Source organism: Leptinotarsa decemlineata, unplaced genomic scaffold, assembly GCF_025532065.1.
Source record: "Leptinotarsa decemlineata unplaced genomic scaffold, Ldec_3_MD MMD2_tig00026282_RagTag_RagTag, whole genome shotgun sequence".
NCBI lineage: Eukaryota > Metazoa > Arthropoda > Insecta > Coleoptera > Chrysomelidae > Leptinotarsa > Leptinotarsa decemlineata.
In genome coordinates this window covers 18,255,225-18,273,970 of record NW_027412668.1, presented here as the reverse complement: position 1 = coordinate 18,273,970, position 18,746 = coordinate 18,255,225, and the positions used below count along the sequence as shown (strand labels likewise).

General features: G+C 34.8%; 1 protein-coding gene across 1 annotated transcript in view; it reads right to left on the bottom strand.

Annotated features, from left to right (window-relative positions):
* Window positions 1–4,317: 4,317 nt before the first annotated feature.
* Sans (SAM_USH1G_HARP domain-containing protein Sans) overlaps window positions 4,318–18,746 on the bottom strand; it is a 34,298-nt gene continuing 19,869 nt past the window's right edge. Inside the window, exons 2-7 of the mRNA XM_074179942.1 lie at window positions 17,239–17,382; window positions 10,994–11,273; window positions 10,504–10,782; window positions 6,944–7,242; window positions 4,802–4,911; window positions 4,318–4,741 (exon numbers count right to left, since the gene is read on the bottom strand). Of these exons, the coding sequence (XP_074036043.1) occupies window positions 4,491–4,741; window positions 4,802–4,911; window positions 6,944–7,242; window positions 10,504–10,782; window positions 10,994–11,273; window positions 17,239–17,382 (1,363 nt within the window). The 3' untranslated portion in view covers window positions 4,318–4,490. The remainder of the gene's footprint in view (window positions 4,742–4,801; window positions 4,912–6,943; window positions 7,243–10,503; window positions 10,783–10,993; window positions 11,274–17,238; window positions 17,383–18,746) is intronic.

Sequence of the window (18,746 nt, the reverse complement as noted above, 5' to 3'; positions counted from 1 at the left end):
TTTCATTCAGAGATATTTCGAATAAACAAGTATCCACTAAGGCAGTGCCTGTGCGTGGGTGATTTACTTATTCCAAATATTGACAATAATTAGTACACTTCAAAATAGGGCTCAGTTGCACTTCTATATGAGAGTTATATGTATAAAATCATGTATAATTCATTATGTTTGAACACTTTGAAAATAGGAACATGTGAATCAATAATATTATATAAGACATCATAGAAATTACTAACAGCTAAATTCGCATAATCACAATTCCGAAGGAAAGACCAGTTCGTGGAAAGTAGCGCATTATATAATGCAGGATAATTGGCTCGTTTGAAATTATAATTTTTTTGGTTTGGGTTATCGTTTGAGTTGAAAGTAGTTTCGCTAATCAAAAAATTATCAATATCAATAATTAAAGCTGGATGATGAGGCATATCTTCAGGAACCATTGGAGCTCTGTCTCTTGTCACCTCACATTTCATATTGGAAATGATCAGGTCCAAGAGCCTATTCGAGTCATTCAAGATATTATTCCATTGGTTCATATTCAAGAAGTTGATCATATTATAGAGAGCGTGGGACTTGTTATCAAGAATGGAGACACATACAAAGTTAGGAGCATTGAAGTCACCAATCAAAGCTACATTTTTGGTCTGCAAAATTTCTAGTTGTTCTAATGATTCACAAAATAGTTCGTAAGTCTCAGTGCTTACAGAGTGTGGAATATAAATAACACAAACATAAAATGTAGTGTGCTTTAAAAAGCATCTACATTAAGCAAATCAATAATGGGAAAATTATTATCAAATAAATCAACATTTACTATTTCACTCTGAATACTCTTTTTTATAGCTAGTAAAACACCACCGCCAGTTTCTCGAGATACAACATATAATTTACGGTCTTTTCTGAACACTGTGTAACTTTCAGAAAAATATTCATTATTGGAGACGTCATACAATAAATTAGTTTCACATAAAGCAACAAGATCGAATTCCTCCTGACTCACAGCAGAATACAAAGCTTCACATTTTGAACGAATTCCGCGAGCATTTTGAAAATAGCAGGTGACTTCGTGGATACTGTTGGGCAGTTTTAATTTTTTGCTACAATTAACACAACTGTCCCTCAATGACAGACCTTAGTATAATAGGCCAGTCGATGAAGCTTGCAAACTATCTGAAACTTTGAATTAACATGTATTTTTAGACAAAAATGAACTATTGAACTTGAATTCGATTTGATGAGCCTAAAGGTAGGTACGTGGGTCACTGACAGCCACAGTAGATCCAAGTAATTAGACAAACTCAAATAAGCCATTCGGCAAGACGACTATCCCATATCCAAATATCCATACAACTTCAGCAACTCATAGCCCACATTTCAAACAGCCAGATGAACAAACGGACCACCCAAAAGCTTTTTACGATATAAGAACAGTATTCGCAACCAACAATAAAATTTGAACCTTCCTAGGAACACCTAAATACACGATACCCAAACCCAATGAGGCACAGGGCATATATGAAATACCATGTTCTACCTACTCCAGAACTTACATGGGCCAGACCGTCAGAAAAGTCTCTAACAGATCCTATAAACATGAGCTTGCCCTCCATAAATCAGATCCAGCCTCATCCCTCTTCAAACTTCATCGTGGAACATGCCATACAATAGGCTTTGAAAATACCAAAATCATTCCCATCGAAAAAACTCTCCAAGTCATGATAACATGCGAAGCTACTGAAATTGAAAAACGTTCCAACTTCGTCAACAAACAAGATGATTCCCAAATATTACCTAATTCATGGAGATCATTACTGTCACGCTGTACATCTTACAACATTGCACACTTCTATTCTGCACCAGGCCGTAGCCAGAAAACAATTTCGGGGGGGGGGTTTGGTTTGGTGGAACAGTAGAAAAACATGAAATATAAAAATAACGAAAAAAAAATGGTGTTACATGAAAATATATATTTATTAGAAAACCATTATAGAAATATTACCATCTTTTTGCAAAATCATATTTAGTTTTCTAGCTTTCTTTGCAGCAAACAAATCAAGTACCTCCTCGGTGTCGATGTCAATTCTACGGTGGATTGACATTAACGCCAAACCGTTTAGTCGTTCCTGGCTTGTGGAGTTTCTTAAATAAGTTTTGAGGCGTTTCAGAGAAGAAAAAGTCCTTTCAGGGGTACATGTGGAAATATGTAGTGTCGCCAAGATCTTTAAAAGTTTCTATGCATATTGCCGTAAGGTTTTTTCATTGTGTTTCGGGGAAGTTTTTTCAATATTCTCTTTCAAACACTTTGTTGGTTTTGCCAATAACTTGATAACATTTCTAACGGATTTTATAATTTCAATAGTATATCTGTATCTGTAGAGTAGGGAGGGTGAGTGTAGGCCCACAGCACTCAGGCCATATGTGACCCATTGTACATCCTCCCGAGGAGTTGTCCTCCTAAGTCATCGTCCATCCTGTCTTTTCCAGGAAGGTGGACAGGTCTAGTGGATACATCTCCTTTATATCGGCAGGTGTAGGCCAAGACTCGCCGAATACACGTCTCTTATTGACGATAACTCCGGGCACTCGCATAAGATATGCCTGACAGTTTCATCTTCCTGTTCACACATCCTGCGTAGAGATGTGTCCACTAGCCCCATATTATGGAGGTGTTTCCTTAGTTGACAGTGGCCAGTCAGAAATCCTACTGTGAAGCGTAGACTTTTTCTAGTCATCACTAGATATTTCTTCGGCGCCAGCTTCCCAGGGTCGCTCAGGGTTATCCTGACAAGGTTGCATTCTTTGATTCCATCCCATCTCTTTAAGGATTGAGAGATTTAACATGGGTGTAACGTTTGGCTAGCTCCGCAATTGTCGAAGTGATCAGGCCGTATGTGCCACTGGGTCCTAAAATTCTTAGTCCAGCCGCTTCCTTGGCTAAAGAGTCAGCAATGCGATTACCTTTACTCCTGTCGTGCCCTTTTATCCACCGCAGAATAATGTTATTATCTGCCGAGGTTTTGGCTAAATCTTGGTGGCACTGTATTACTAGCCCTGAGGTAACACGTCTGTTCAAGGCTAATAAGGCTTGTCTGGTATCAGTGCAGATTGTTAGTGTTTCTGTGGCAATTGAGATACCAGCTAGTTTGAACCACGCTGGTATTTTTTTCCATTCCCTACTTAATCCTTAAGCTTAGTGATCCGGAGTACACTCCACACCCTGAGCCTTCTTTGGTTTTTGAGCCGTCTGTATATATGTGTATTGCATTTGTACTATCTGACTTCGTGTTCTGTTTCATTTTTATTTTGTAGGGTTTATTAAAACCAACCCGGGGTTCAATTGCATCACTGGTTGCCTGCAGCAGAGGTTGCGCAGTGAGCGCTTCTCGCCATAGGCTCAGCCACAATTGACCTATTCCTACTTCGAGGTTTACACCAGCCGTGCGCAATCGTAATTTGGCCATTAACGCAACCTCCTTAACGTACAGGTCCAGAGGGGACAGACTAGTGATTTATTCCATTGTCGCGGTTGGTGTTGTTCTCATAGCTCCTGTGATGTTTAAACAAGTCAATCGTTGTATTTGATATGATTTTTGGATGGCCGTTGCTTGTAGAACTTTCTGAGGGGATCAATCCCCCCTTGATCCCCCCTGGCTATGGCCTTGATTCTGCAAGTCATATCCCTGTTTCCACAACCAACCCCACCTTTGCTCTCGCTACCGTTCCTCCCCTCTGCTCGTCCAGGGACATAAATACCAGACCAGAACCTGTGGACCCACAGTCGATGCATAGGCAGATTGAGAACTGTGTGGCTGTTTTGTGATTGAGAACTTTGCGGAGACCAGTGATGAGACCTGGGAAGTAGGCAGATTAAAATCCCAGCGTCAAGTCACAAATCCCTTCAAGTGTATCACTACCTGAGGAGTAGACAGATTGCGACCTCAATGCAGTCATATTTTCTTGAAAACGGCTTCAGAATACAATGAAGGAGTTTTAGGAGTACAAACTGAATAAGAGAAAGTGTTGTTTCTACAGAGCTTTTTCTTCCAGTTTCTCTTAAAGTAACTTGTATGCATTATCTACATACATTCGTAAAGAGTTTATGTTGCAATTAGTTGCTTTCTTCCTCCCTTTTAAAGTTTCCCACACTTTTTATAAAAAGATGGACAAGTACAAAGCCAAAACCTTACCCTTTTTTTACCCTTTAAAATCAAAATTTCTGTTTCTTAAACAAAGCTCATTTTATTTCTTCTTTTTTTTTTCAATAAATCAAGTTAGTAATTTTCTGTATTTGAACATGTTTTGAAATAAAAAGCAGTATTTTTCAAAAATAATTTAATTTATAAATATATCTATAACTGAAACATGAATTTATTTTTGTTTTTCAAAAATATATATTATATATATATATAGTTTCCGACTGATATGTTGAGTAAATTTGACTAATACAGTATTGAATACAATGACTCATTATGGTTTTGTCATTGAGCAAATTATAACATGCTATCCTTGACTTCTCCAGGATTTTCAAGAGCAGCTCTTCTGTCATTAATGGCTATCACAAGTCTTCTGTGAGGTCCAATTGGTAAATTCAATGCATTTAAGTCATTTTCATTCAAGAGTAGGAGCGTATTCAAATCAATGTCTTGTTCAATAAATTTATGTAAATAGTCTCGAAGGTCGAATGCCGTTAAAAATCTCTCTAAAGGTCCATGAGGGCTCTCATCTTCGCTGGATTCTGACTCTGCAAAGTAAATGTAGGTATTGACTGAGTGAACAGAAAAGAGAAAGTAAATGTCTTTACCTGACAGTTCATCATCTGTCATTTGTCTTGGACCGTAACTTTCTCCTGACCCAACAGAACTTTCTTCATTTCTATGAAATCTTCCAAATGAGTTGTTTGTTATGCTTTTTCTGAAAATATTTATCATTCTCAAACTGATAAATAGAAAGTAGATAAAGGCAATAAGGTTGTAATATTAGACAAGTTGGATAACTATGATAGATACTAAAAATACAGTCGGTGTCAAAACGTGATCAAACCACTTTGGTTAGGAGTCGGCAGGTTTCTAATATTGCGGTATCAAAAATGAGAAAAATTAACAAGTCTGCCAAATCAGTGCCACAAACTATTCCCGACATACGTTCCCATAAATTAAAGATGTAATGTTATGAAACAGTGAGATTTCAGCGTCATCTCATGTATCCTTGTTACTTCCAAATATTCCTATTTCAAAAATAATATGAGGAAATTTCTTAGCATCCAAGTGATGAAGGAGTTGAATAAAACTTGCAGCTAATACAAGTCTGAATATATATATATATATATATATATATATATATATATATATATATATATATATATATATATATATATATATATATATATATATATATATATATATACATACATATATAGTTTTTTCAGATTTATTTCTGATAGCTCCATCATTGTCGTCAAGAAAAACTGGTGGGACTTTACTTTTGGTCTCTAGGCTCAAGGCTTATACTTGAGTAAAAAGTATTGAGAAAAATGTTTTTAGGAACTTAAGTGAAAGCAAAGAGTGTCCTTCTAGCATAGCCGACAAGTTAGCTAGAAAATTTCATTGTTGTTCCACATTGATGGGTTGGATAAAATTTTCATTGTTATCAAAATGGAACTTATCCTTCTGTTTTCAACTTATTCTTATGAATATCTACATTTTCTTCGATTATAATTTTGTTTATTAGTTGTGAACAATAAAGACGTTTATTATTATTTTTTTAATATACCCAATCGAAGTACTTTGTAAGTACTTGTTACTATAGTACTTCAAAAAGTAGTACTTAGTACTGAATATTCGACTTAATTTAACAATTACGATTTTGTATATTTCAGTACTTTATGAAAATGAAGAATACTTGATGCTGTGACGTAGTTCTTTCGAAATATCTGAAGCACTGTATTGAATCGTTAAATATATTTATTTGATATAACTTTGAACTACGAACTTTTCTTAATTATACTTGTAGTTCCAATCATTTTCAAATTATGACACAGGATTATCTTGTTAATGTGCCTTAACAATGAACATCAATCTTTTGATATGTCAACCATAATTTGCCGTTTTTCTGCTATGAACTAGGATCATAATGTAATGAGTTATTCTTTAAAAGGAACTGGGTGGAGCTTTCTATTACGAAAACACCATCTATGAGTTGACAAAAAGTCGAATTCAGTAATCAATGAATAACTCCCAACGTTCCTACAAAAATGATTCAGCAAATAATAGTCGGGAAATAATTAATTTCCTGGCTAATACCACGGACACACTGTAATTCATCCAACAGACATTCGTGCAAGTTTCCTTATAGAAGAGACATTTTTGCAGATGTTTCTCGTTTATCTATAAACATCCCACAAACTGGTTTCGGAGTGGTACTCCTCAGTAGTGCACGGCACATAATTACATTTAAGTAAGACGGATACTGTTGAAAATATGAGGGATATAAAGGCATTGCATCAGTAAACTCTCATCGGATATAACTTTCCAAACTTATTTCCGGGTTTGTTGGCCGTGGTTTATATAGGTTTTATGTCCGACGTTTCATCTATGACTTCGATAGGCATTACCAATGGCGATAAGGCAACGGACTAAGTCCAATTGTTCTCATTGCACAAACTACATCATTCAATGTTTGGGTCTCCGGTTTTATGCCATTGGTGGGCGTGGCAGTACAATTTAGTGAAGCAAGCCAGACTCTAGGATAAAGGAGTTAACATGAGTTAGATATTGCTACCTGCTTAACAGAACACATTTAAAACAACTCAATAAATGAAGCCACGCTTTCGATAATGCCTACCGCAGTTGTAGACGAAATATGCATACAATCCTGCAGACCAGGGCCAACTAACCCAAAAAATTGCTTTGACAATGACAGGCTGAAATTGAAGAATATACTTTACCTAATCACTATGCTTCCCATTTCCGGTCGAATGAATATGCTAGGTGGTTCTTGGTGTAACAAGTTATCGGAATTATTTCTCATTTCTTGAAGAAAGTCTGGTTGGGATTTAGATCTCATCAATCTACCACTCGGAGGCTGATAATTGTTAATGTACTCCGCTTCATTAAATATACCATCTAACCGACCTCTTTCTTTAAAGCTCGAGCCTTCTAGCGTGCCTCCTAATAAAACCTCTGAGTTTTTTCGAATTCCCTTCAGTGAATTTACTGTTACTCTTCCATCCTCTATTTCACTCACCTGAAAAAATCAGATCAATCCTGATAATCATATTGATGCGTCGAGACAATTGTTACAGTTAAGGCTGAAGAAATAAGTGATTACTTAGATGTACTTGGCGTAAATTAGTATAGTCTATACGAAGTCAATCTGAACAGATAAATAAAATACTAATGTACCGGGTCTGATAAATTTACTAGTGAAAACCATATAAAACCTCCCACATAGAAATAATGAATGGACACCCTAAGTTATACCACGCCACCCGTGCCATGCAATGAAACTGCCGACGTTCGGTAACTATTCAGTTTTAATGCCATTTGAATTGACTTCGTTTATGCTACACTATTAATAACAAAATAGTCCTCGGGCCCAATTGCTTTAATATTGAATAAACTTCATGAACGTATCATTTTCAGCCATTCGATTATTTTTCTCTACGACAAATTTTGGTAGCGAAACAATTTTTCGTGGGAATATTTTTATTATATTTCTAAACTTTATTATTTTCAATGATATTACTAAACATTCAAAAATTTTTTAATGAATGCACATTCGATTTCGCATTCATCTTCCATTCTCCATTCGAGACCCGTTCTTCAGTATCCTTATTTTCAGAATTGGTATTTTATAAAAAAACACTTATTTAGTAATCGAGTAAATATGCACTAATAATCTGTCTGTTAAGTTTTTCCGTTAACCAGCTGTCGCACCTACGATCGAAAACCTTCAGAAGTCGAAACTTGTGCGAGCTAAGGACTAACGAGGTCTTACCTTTTAACGTGTGATTCCTAACACGTACACATTATTTATCTACGCCTAACTACAATCTTCTGGATAAACTTATTAGTAACTTCATGTGAGCAATGAACTACTACTATCCGTTCAATTTTTTGAAATGCTCTTTTTTGACAGGGGTAAGTTTGGGACATCTACTCCCGTGATTTTATTTTCAAACAAACACCAAGATGATCATCTTGTTCATCTCAATGTTTGTATGTATTCTTAAAGATTTCAAACCTTTTCTTATCAACATCACTTTCAGTCTTGTACACAAATTCTTCTATTAATTATCTTGAACTTGGCATGCGTTGTGATAAATTAATTGGGTGAAGTCATTAGTTATTCAGAGAAGATATCTTGATTTTTTTTCTAAATAGCAAAACGCCAGACCTTTTTGTACGACTAAAGTCGTACATTTCATTGATGTTCAAATTTTGTTTTTGTGTTAGCTTCTTCATGGCAGCAGAGAAAAAATGTAGTCGATTAACCTCAAATTAAAATTGGAACTTCATAAATGTAGCCTTCGTCATGGTTTAATTTCACAAACTTTACTCTACTTTCAATTTATTTCCAATACACTTATGTTGAGTACGTGGACTGTATTTCCTGTGACATGAATTTGAATGTTGTCCATTTGTCCGAACTGTGCTTGCCTCGAGACTTTCAGTACCGTCTTTCAGCGACTGGTTTTTTCTCTCACACTCCCGACCGTTTTCGACGGAATGTTGTATACGGGGGGTTCGCGATATAGTCACAAATGGAGGCAAACATAGTAATACCGCGATCTGAATATTAAAAATGAATACAAAAAAAATGCTTCCAGAAAACACCAGAATGAGAAAAACAATAATGATAAATCAAATTAATTGAATTCAAAATAGAGGTAAAGATGGAACAACTTATTTTCTGCAGTCAAATTATCACTGCCTCTGAAATATTATTTATTCATTTTTACACATTTGAATTAATTATGAAAGTCTTGAAGGTTGTGGGACATTCCGATTTTAGAATTTTTTTTGATTTTTCAATTTATTTTGCAATACATATAGGTACGTCATTACAAAAACTAAATTGCCCAAAAATTTTTGTTCATCGATATTGCCACTTCATTTCAAATATCTTGAAAAAAAAAACAGTTGTGAGGTAATACATTTTTCTTTCTGATAATTTTCTCGCGTTGGAAGTGTGCATTATTTTGACGTAATGTTTATCATTTTGTAATGGAAAAACTTCTGTTTATATAAAAACTTATGCTGAGGTCATATTTTTTGTCACTGTCAGAAATTGGTGTGACTGTGTATATTGATTTTTCATATTTTTTGAATTTAGAACATTTTGTTTCTGTTTATTGAACTCTCGGATTTTGATTTACTATAACTGTAAACGAAATTTTAATCAAAATAATATTTCTTCAATATTGTCAATTTGAGTTAGAAGGGCAATCTATTTATTTTCCTGTCTTTTGAGAGTAGCACGTTTAGTTGTGTCTGTATGTTACAGGCACCAAATCCATAAGTTTGAAAAGATTTCCAATGAGAAAAACGTCTGACTGGTTGAGAATAATACGTTTACGAAGTTTCAGCCATACTAAATGAAGAATGCTATTCAAACTGACAGTTTTCGTAGCTTTGGCAATTCTATAATAATCAACAAACATATTAAAACCTTCAATAGAAATGTTCTTTAAATGTTCAAGCCAGTCTCGGATATACCTACACAGAAGGTTGAATGGACTGCCGACTATCAGAAAACAACTACTCCCCTGGCTAATACCACGAACGGCGTTGGATTATATCCGACAGGCGTCAGTGCAGGAATCTTCATAGCAAATTTCCTGCATATGAAATTGGCAATACAACTGAAAGAGTCGACCTTCAACGGGTACACTTGCAAAATTGAAGCTCGACTCTTTCAGTTGTTTTGCCAATTGCATATGCAGGGATTTTTCTGTGAAGATTCCTGCAGTGACGCCTGTCGGATATAATCCAATGCCGTTCGTGGTATTAGCCAGAGGAGTAGTTGATTTTTGATAGGCGTCAGTCCATTCAACCTAGTGTGTAGGTATATACGAGACTTTCGTATTACTTGGAAATGAAACATCAATAAACTTGTTATAAATGAAAAATAACAACATATAACATATTTATTTTTAACTGAAACTGGTTTTATTTACTATAAATCAGTGTCAAGAAAATTTACTTGCAGTAAATGAAATAATTAGCTATTTTCTTTATTGCAAGTAACAATTTTTATCCCTCGTATAAAAACAAAGGAATGGTATTCGGAGAAAATCCGTTTACACTAAACACCTCGTCAATCCATTAATTTGCCTTTATTTATTAAGGAATACATTTTTTGAATAATAATTTTCTGTATTTGTAATTTTGAATTAAGTCCACTTAAGACCACTTTTATTTTCCTTGTGTTGAAATATGTTTGTCCTAATTTCGAATTTTCAGTGAAAAAACACTGATCATTTTTCAAATTTTACTAACTCACTTTGAACTCGTCGTCATTTTGGCCAAGCCGGTTCTTATTGGCACGAATTTTTCTTTCAACGGTACTTAAATTCCCTTTTCCAGTTAATGAACCTCCGTTAATGATAGCACTAAAAGTCTTTCTCCTTTCATCCTGAGTTTCTTGTGCCAAATTAGATGTAGAACCACCAGTTATTCTGGATTTTAAAGTTGATATCACAGACGGTCTGTAATCTTTGCTTTTTCTTCTTTCCAGTTTTTCGATCTTCTGTTCTCTTTTCATGATTCCTTCTTTGAATTTCTTAAAAAATATGTATGAATGAGATTTGTTATAACAAATTGAGGAAAAATGGTTTCGCAAAATCAGGAAACTACGGGATATTAATTAAATCCTCTGTTGCTCTGGGAAAAATTAAATTTGCTTTGTCATATTTGGGGCACAATAAAGAGTCAGATGTTGATACATCAACTAAGACAAATATTATACATCTCTTGTAACTTGAACCACATACCTCCATTTTCTTTTTCGCATCTTTTTTTGCTTTATCTTGTAGAGCTTTGGCTTTTTTCTTGTCAGTGGCTTCGAGTTTCGCATGAACTCCGTCTATATACCTCAGTATGTCATCTCTGTTGTTGATTCCAGCTAGTTCTTGAGGTGTTCTATCATCGACGTCTGTTGCGTATATATTAGCTCCAAAATTGACCAGAAAAGTTACGATGTGTTTATGTCCTTGGGCTGCAGCCAAATGTAAAGCTGTATTGCCAAATATATCGGATTTATCTGGATTTCCCCTGAAAAAATCAAGAATCAAAGTAAAGCTTGGTTGAAGATGAGACTCACGGTTATGCTTTGCCATGACTTAGCTCTATCTTTGGTCTAGTACCAAAAAGAATGGGGAGAATTCATATATTGATTTTGATGTCTAATATAATTAAAGTGGAAAACTGATGAAATATACGCATTTCTAGATTTTCATTCAGTGGCATGCTATGGCAACTTCTTTCCATTTTATGCAGGTTTTATGAATCCGCGAAAAACTTTTTTTAATGTTTAACTGTAAATGATAATTAGAAATATTCTCCTCAGTAGGTAACTACACCCTTGTCATCATTTTTTTTCAAAAATCCAATGAAACTCCTGTTCACATACGAACAAAAACACAATAAGGTAACATGACACTCAAACGTTTATAGATTATTAATCAATGAATACACTCCGAAATAAGTACTATACAAAAGATTGAACAAACAGGAGGCAATTTTCAGTTTTGGAGCACACATTTTGAGATGTGACCAAATTGTGAGCAGAATGAAAAACGTAAACGTTCTTGTTGATATCAGGCACGTTACAAAGAACTCGATGAGGATTCCGCCCGAGTAGGTACCTACTTCTTGGTCAGAAATGCGAATGAAAAGATGTTTTACTTTCAGTAAATATTACTCAATAATTTTTCACCATAACTGTTTTTCGACGTCCAGATAGTCTGCAATATATGTAATGAATTCTATAATAAGCAGCATATACTCAAGAGTTTCACACATAACTGTTACAAGATGTATTTGCAATGAAGGCACAAATTGAAATTCAACAGGCTGCAGAAAGCTAAGACGTTCGTAATATAAAGGGTGTAACAAAAAGGTAAGTCATAAATTGAATCACATATTCTGGGGTCAAAAATAACTCGATTGGATATACCTTATCTCAATGCGAATATGCACACAAAAAAAGTTACATCTCGTGGAAGTACAAAATGAAAATAAAATTTTGCTAATATTTCAGAACTGTTTAACATTTTGTAATGAAAGTGGATTCATGGCTTTCTTATCATAATCAGGAAATCTGTTCAGCCCATAAGAATTTTAGGAGGGCATTGAACCTCTAAAACCCCGAAACCGTTTTATGCGTTAGAATCGAATTAGTATTGTAACACCATTGGTTTATTACATCATTTTATTTTTTTTTACTTGGTAGCATTTTTTCGAAAAGCCATTTTTCATCGAGATGCGGCAAAATTTTTGAATAACAAGAAAAAGGTTATAATAGTATTCAGTTACTGAGCAGGAACGAAAATAAAAAATGGAAATGTGTGGTATTTTCAAAATGAATATTCAAAACGGCCTCAATTTTTCTGAACACACATTCGATATTGTTTCAAAAAGGTAAACCGAATTTTTGGAAGATCATAGACTTCTCACGAAACTGATTTGCACTTTCAATGATCCGATACCTCTGTTGTTGTTCTCCGATTATTTCAACAGAATACACGCCCTCCTTCATAAAACTCCAGGAGCAAAAGTCAATAGAGTTAAGATCTGGACTTCTGACTGGCCAAGAAATAGGTGCATCAGGGCCTCCTGCAATCCAACATCCACGGTACAAACCGAAAAGATATTCCCTAACTTCATTATCGAAATGCGCTGGAGCTCCATCTTATAAATACTACATACCTAAATTTACCTCTTCCAAGTATTCTGGTAAATCAGTTTGTGAGTTGTAATTTGAACCATTTAGATTATATGGAAGAAATTGGTTCTTTAAAACTATCATTCACAATGCATGCACGACTTTGAAAGTAGTTTGGTGATGAGTCTATTTTTTTCGTGGGGTGCATTATGGTGATTCCCAATGTCATTTCTATTGAAGGTAGCTTCATGGGTAATTGAAATATGAATAATATTTGATATATGAAATATGAATTGATATTTTGATTGTTTTCCGTTAAGAACCAGTCGCAAATTCTTGGACGGTTGATAAGCGATAGGGATGAAGCTGCTGTTCCTTCAATTTTCACCGTAACATCGTGAGACCGACATCTAATTGAGCAGCTATTACCCTTGTACCGCTTCCAGGATTTCCTTCGACAAATTTTGAAGTCTCCTCATCGTTTGTATCCATTTTTGGACGATCACTATGACCAACAACTTGCGGTCGCAAAGTAGGTACCCGTTTCCCATAAACGACGATTAATGGTAATAAATAATCGTCTGTTTGGTGTATTCCGATTAGGATATTTTTCCGCCCAACGCCTTGCAGCTGCTGCACTATTCCCTTGGCATTCACCTGTGATTACTAGAATTACAGATGATTATCTGTTTTTGCCCGACCAAACTTACCCAGAGTTAAATGCATATATCTGCCACTTCTGCAATGCGCAATAATCGAAAGCTCCAAATGACAGTCAGTATGTAATTATTGGCCCTCTGTCTATTTTTAGAATTTCCGAATACAATACAAGATGATTTTTTTAGGATTTATATTCAAACAATGATTTCTAGAAATATTCAAGACGTTTTTCATATCGTTGTTCAAAGAATGCTCTTGTGCCAACAAATTTTCTAATTTACCTGAAAAATATAAATTTGTATCGTCTGGGTAGGAGTGCATTTCAAATATTTCAAGTGCTTTGCCAAAGTCGAAAGTATAGATAATAAAGAGTAACGGAGATAAAATGGATCCTTGGGGTGTTCCATAATATAATCAGACGTTAAAACCGTTTAGTTTAACACACTGCGTTCTATTACTGAGGAATGATTTGATAAATTTCTGTGAGATCTCATCAAAACTAATATAGTGAAGTTTGGCACATAGAAGTTCATGATTCATGGTTTCGAATGCTTTACTATAATCAATTAATACAAAGAGAATTAATTCATCGTTGTCAGTAGCCCGAAAAATGCCATCCGTCATTTTTAGTACGGCGCTAATGGTGCTATGGTTTCGTCTGAAACCTGACTGATTTTCAGGTTAGATATTATTTCCATTTTCCACTTATATATATATATATATATGGGTCTCAGATCATTGTAGGATTTTGGATTGGATATTTTTTTTAAGAGGAAGTATCACAGATTTTTTCCAACTATTCGGATAACATCCTTGTTCCAGGCATTTATTAATAATGTAGGCTAACATGGGAGTAAGGAAAGAAATGCATAATTTTATCATTCTGATGGATATCTTATCGCATCCGCAGCATTAGATTTTATTTTGTTGAAAAAACGTTCTGTGTCAGAATCTTCGATAGGATGCAATTTGAATATGTTATAATTTTGACCGGTCGACAAATACTGGGCCATCATTGTAGTTGATGGTAGAGTGACAGCTTGATCAACCGATTAAATAAAATGATTATTTATTTATTTGGGTCACTAAGTTGTTCAGGGACATTACTTTTGGATTTGCTCACTACAATATCAAATAGATGTCGTGTTCCAAAGTTCTTTGGAGTTGTGTTGGTCTTGAATGTATTTGGTGAAATTTTTTTCTCAATTCTTGTGGCGCTTGTTACCATATTTCGCATCATTTTATATTGATTCCAATGTTTAATGTTTTCTGCACTATTTCTATTTTTTATCATTATTTTCAATACATCGGTCAACCAAGGTGCCTTTGGCTTACTTCTGATAGGGGCATGCGCATCAAAAATAGACAGTTTATAATTGTTGAAAGTTGTGACTATTGGATTGATCTCTGTCAGCAGAAAAACTTCATACCAGGGCATGAGTTGCAAATCAGCGGAGAAAGTCTCATAATTGAAGTATTTATAAATCTCTATAAATAATATATTGATGTTTGCTTTTTTCAGTTTCATATTATATATTAAATCACAGAGTACCAAATAGTGGTCGGATACTAAATCCATATTCAAAGTATCATTGCTTAAAATACTATTAGTATCAGACACGGCGATTATGTCAATCAGTGTGCTGCTTGTGCTGGTTACTCGAGTCGGTTCATTATTTATTATGGTGAGATTATAAGCTTCTAGGAAATTGATAAAATCAACTGTGTTTTTATTTCATTAGTTGGGACTTCCATTGTCTAATATGATATAAATTGATATGAAATCCGATTAGCTAAAAAATAACAATTTTATTAAGGAAAACACTGAAATCACAATAAAATAACATACAAGCAACAAACAAAAAAAATCAAAAAAATTTAACTATTAACACGAGCTGAAAATTGAAAAAATAATAACAAGAAATGAAAATTAAAAATTAACAGATTCCAAACCAAGTTACTTCACGACGTTTCGATTGTAATTTGGTTTGGAGTATTTTAATTTTTAATTTTGATTTCTTGTTATAATTATAATTTTTTTAATTTTCAGCTCGTGTTAATAGTCAATTTTTGTTTGTTTGTTGCTTGTATGTTATTTCATTGAAATTTCAGTTTTTCCTTAATAAAATTGTTATTTTTCACCCAATCTTTTTGATTTTTTACAGATTCTTTCACGAATTTCAAATCAATTTATATCATATTAGACAATGGAAGACCGAACTAATGAAATGCACCACGAAACATTGTCAACCACCATCAAACAAATGTGTTTTTATTATTTCAGCTTTATTTCATTTCAGCTAACTTATTGGAAGAAAATAAGAATCCAATATATTGCTTTGCTGACGATAGCACACTTGTCTCGTCATTCCATTTGGATTCTAGAACATCTGCTGCAGGTTCACATCTTCACCGGTTGCATATATCAATGAGGATCTAGATGTGATTTCGAATTGAAGTGAAAGTAACCAGGCTCATTTCAATGCCATAAAAACCCAGGCATCGGTTTTCTCCAAAAAGACAACTGTCTCCGAACCGGATATAGTAGTGTCAAGTTTGTTGGGGGTTAAAATGGACACCAATATGTCTTGGCACAATCATGTCGCTGGAATTGCAAAGGTTGCTTCTCAAAAGCTTGGAACACTGGTCCGAAATAGAAAACTGTACACACCTCAGCAACTTTTGATGCTCTATAAAGCTCAGATCAGACCTTTTCTGAAGTATTGTTCTCATGTATGGAGCTCCGCCCCTAAGCATACCCCGGAGCAGCTGGATTCCATCCAGAAAAGAGCCATTCGCCTGATTGGGGACACGAACATAACATGCCACCTTGATAGTCTGAAACATCGAAGGAAGCATGGAGATTTGTCTCTCTTTTATAGATGCTTTCACGGGAGGTGTTGAAGACACTTGGCACAATTGATTCCACCAAAATGGTACATATCCGAAATACGCGACAGACTGTCACTGCTTATCGTTCCGAGGTTCAACTCAGTATACCTCGAACTCCACTGTTTAAAAACTCATCAATTCGGAGAACTGCGTTTATGTGGAATTAACTTCCTGAGAATGTTTTTTTAAATGAATTTAAGCTCCAGAGATTCAAATTCAACATAAATCGCTACTTTTGCATAAGCACCGCTCTTAGAGCCCAGGATTTTCCTGTTGTGGTCGTGTTTTGTCCTTAATGAAAATAAACTGAGTGAAGCCGCAATATTATCAACAAGTAGTTATAAAAACGAGACCAAACACTACAAATCTTCCTTTACGAAAAAATCTGCACCATTTTCAGTAAAACAGTAAAACTTATAATTATTATTTCGATGTGAAACGTTGAAGAAATTGATCCCAACCTATTCAAAAATAGAATTTAAATAGGGAAGGCTGCATCCATTTTCCGAATTCCATCATAAACATGAAATCCAAAACAAGCACTGCTTCCAAACAACAGAATTGAAACATCGTTATCGACGAGCTTTTTACCAAGCAAGTTGGCATCTTCAAGAGATGAAGTAGACTGAAAGTGAAACTGCCTGAGAGCCGTGATTTTGGGTTTATTCCATGCCAGACGTTCTACTATCTTTCAAAAACATTAAACCTGAGTAGGAATTCCAACCTGTAGAAAGTCAATAATACCACATTTAAAATACCGCATATAAACTTTAGCAACATATGTATGAAGTAACATCTCACCCTCGTCCACATAATAATCTCAGCGCGTCCAAATTTCCATAAAACGCAGCATATAAAGTTGGCGTCATACCTTGTTCATCCCTCGTGTTGCAATCCCTTTTGGTTGTTTCCTTGAGTACTTCTAGAATACCATCTTTGGCAGCTCTGCGAAAAAAAAAACGTTTGTATTAGGCACTGATGGAAGCTTCAAGTGATAGCAGTTCGTCAAATCAGACAGTCATATTTATAGTCAACATAATCTTTTGACGGTGGCGAAAACATCTTTCATAAAATTCCCAATAAGAGGTACTGGTGAAAAGCTTCAAAACTCGAAAGGTATTGGTGAGTTGAATTTCTGTGACACAATGAAAATGATTTGAGTTAATGACGTTGAAAATCCACCATTTTTATGAATTGGTAATTTTTTTTTGTTCACATCGTATATGTTTATGAGTAGTTAATAGATTTTGACGTAATGAAAATGTGAGTTGTGTCCTCTAAAATAAACACATTCATTCAAGAGTTTACTTGAGACATTTCCTCTACCTATTTCAACATGGCCGCAGAGCGCGGTTAGTTAGCCTGAGGTTCTGGAGTATGAAAGTTTTCAAATTATAAAAAACTGTTGAAATTTTCTTGCTAAAATGTTTTGACATTGGCAAGTGTTTTGAAGCAATTATTTTATTCAGCTGAATCCAAGCTCTACTAAAAGCAGAAACATAATTAGGATTACTTGAGGGTAAGTCAAATTGGTCATCATAGAAATACAAGTGCAATTTATTATCAGGAAGTATTCAAGGCGGTACTGCGTTAGTTGAAAAGGAATTAACTTTACCAGAAAACGCAACCCAAACTCAGAAAACAAAGCATGAGAAGGAGTTGAAATATTTTGATTAAACAGACAATAATGCTTTACTGGCCTCACAGTAAATATGAAATAAGAAACTCTTGCAAAAGATTATGAGGTACACTACTGCTCATGAAGTGTGGTTATGTTGAGGACAACATATACAGGCTGATTTACGGTGCATGGCACATTAGACGTTTCTGGTGAACCAGCAATTGCCCGACAACTTTTCTTGATATTTCCCTATACCTATCTGTTACCGTTTTCGAAATGAAAATTAATTTCAATTTTTTTCTTCGAAAATCATGACTTCTAAAAATGCCGATATCTTTTAGTTAAGAAGTACTATGATATCGAAATTTGGTTTGGAGTTAGATGATACTTGGACACTTCCCACACGGCAGCCTAATCTCCGTTACTTCAATACAGGTTGGTAAAAAAATACAGTTTTTTCGTTTGCTTGAAAAAGTTGCTGAAATTTGATTATTTTAAATGGAACACCCTGTATATAATTGAAAATTCGGAAAGCTGCTGAAATTTGCTTTCTTTCTATGTATATCATACCTATACCTAACTAGTCAAGTTGCGGACCAAATACCGAATGGAAATACCATTCTGAAGGGACATTTTCACAAATAAATGTTCATAAGTCCGAAACTTGACTAGTTAGGTATAGGTATGA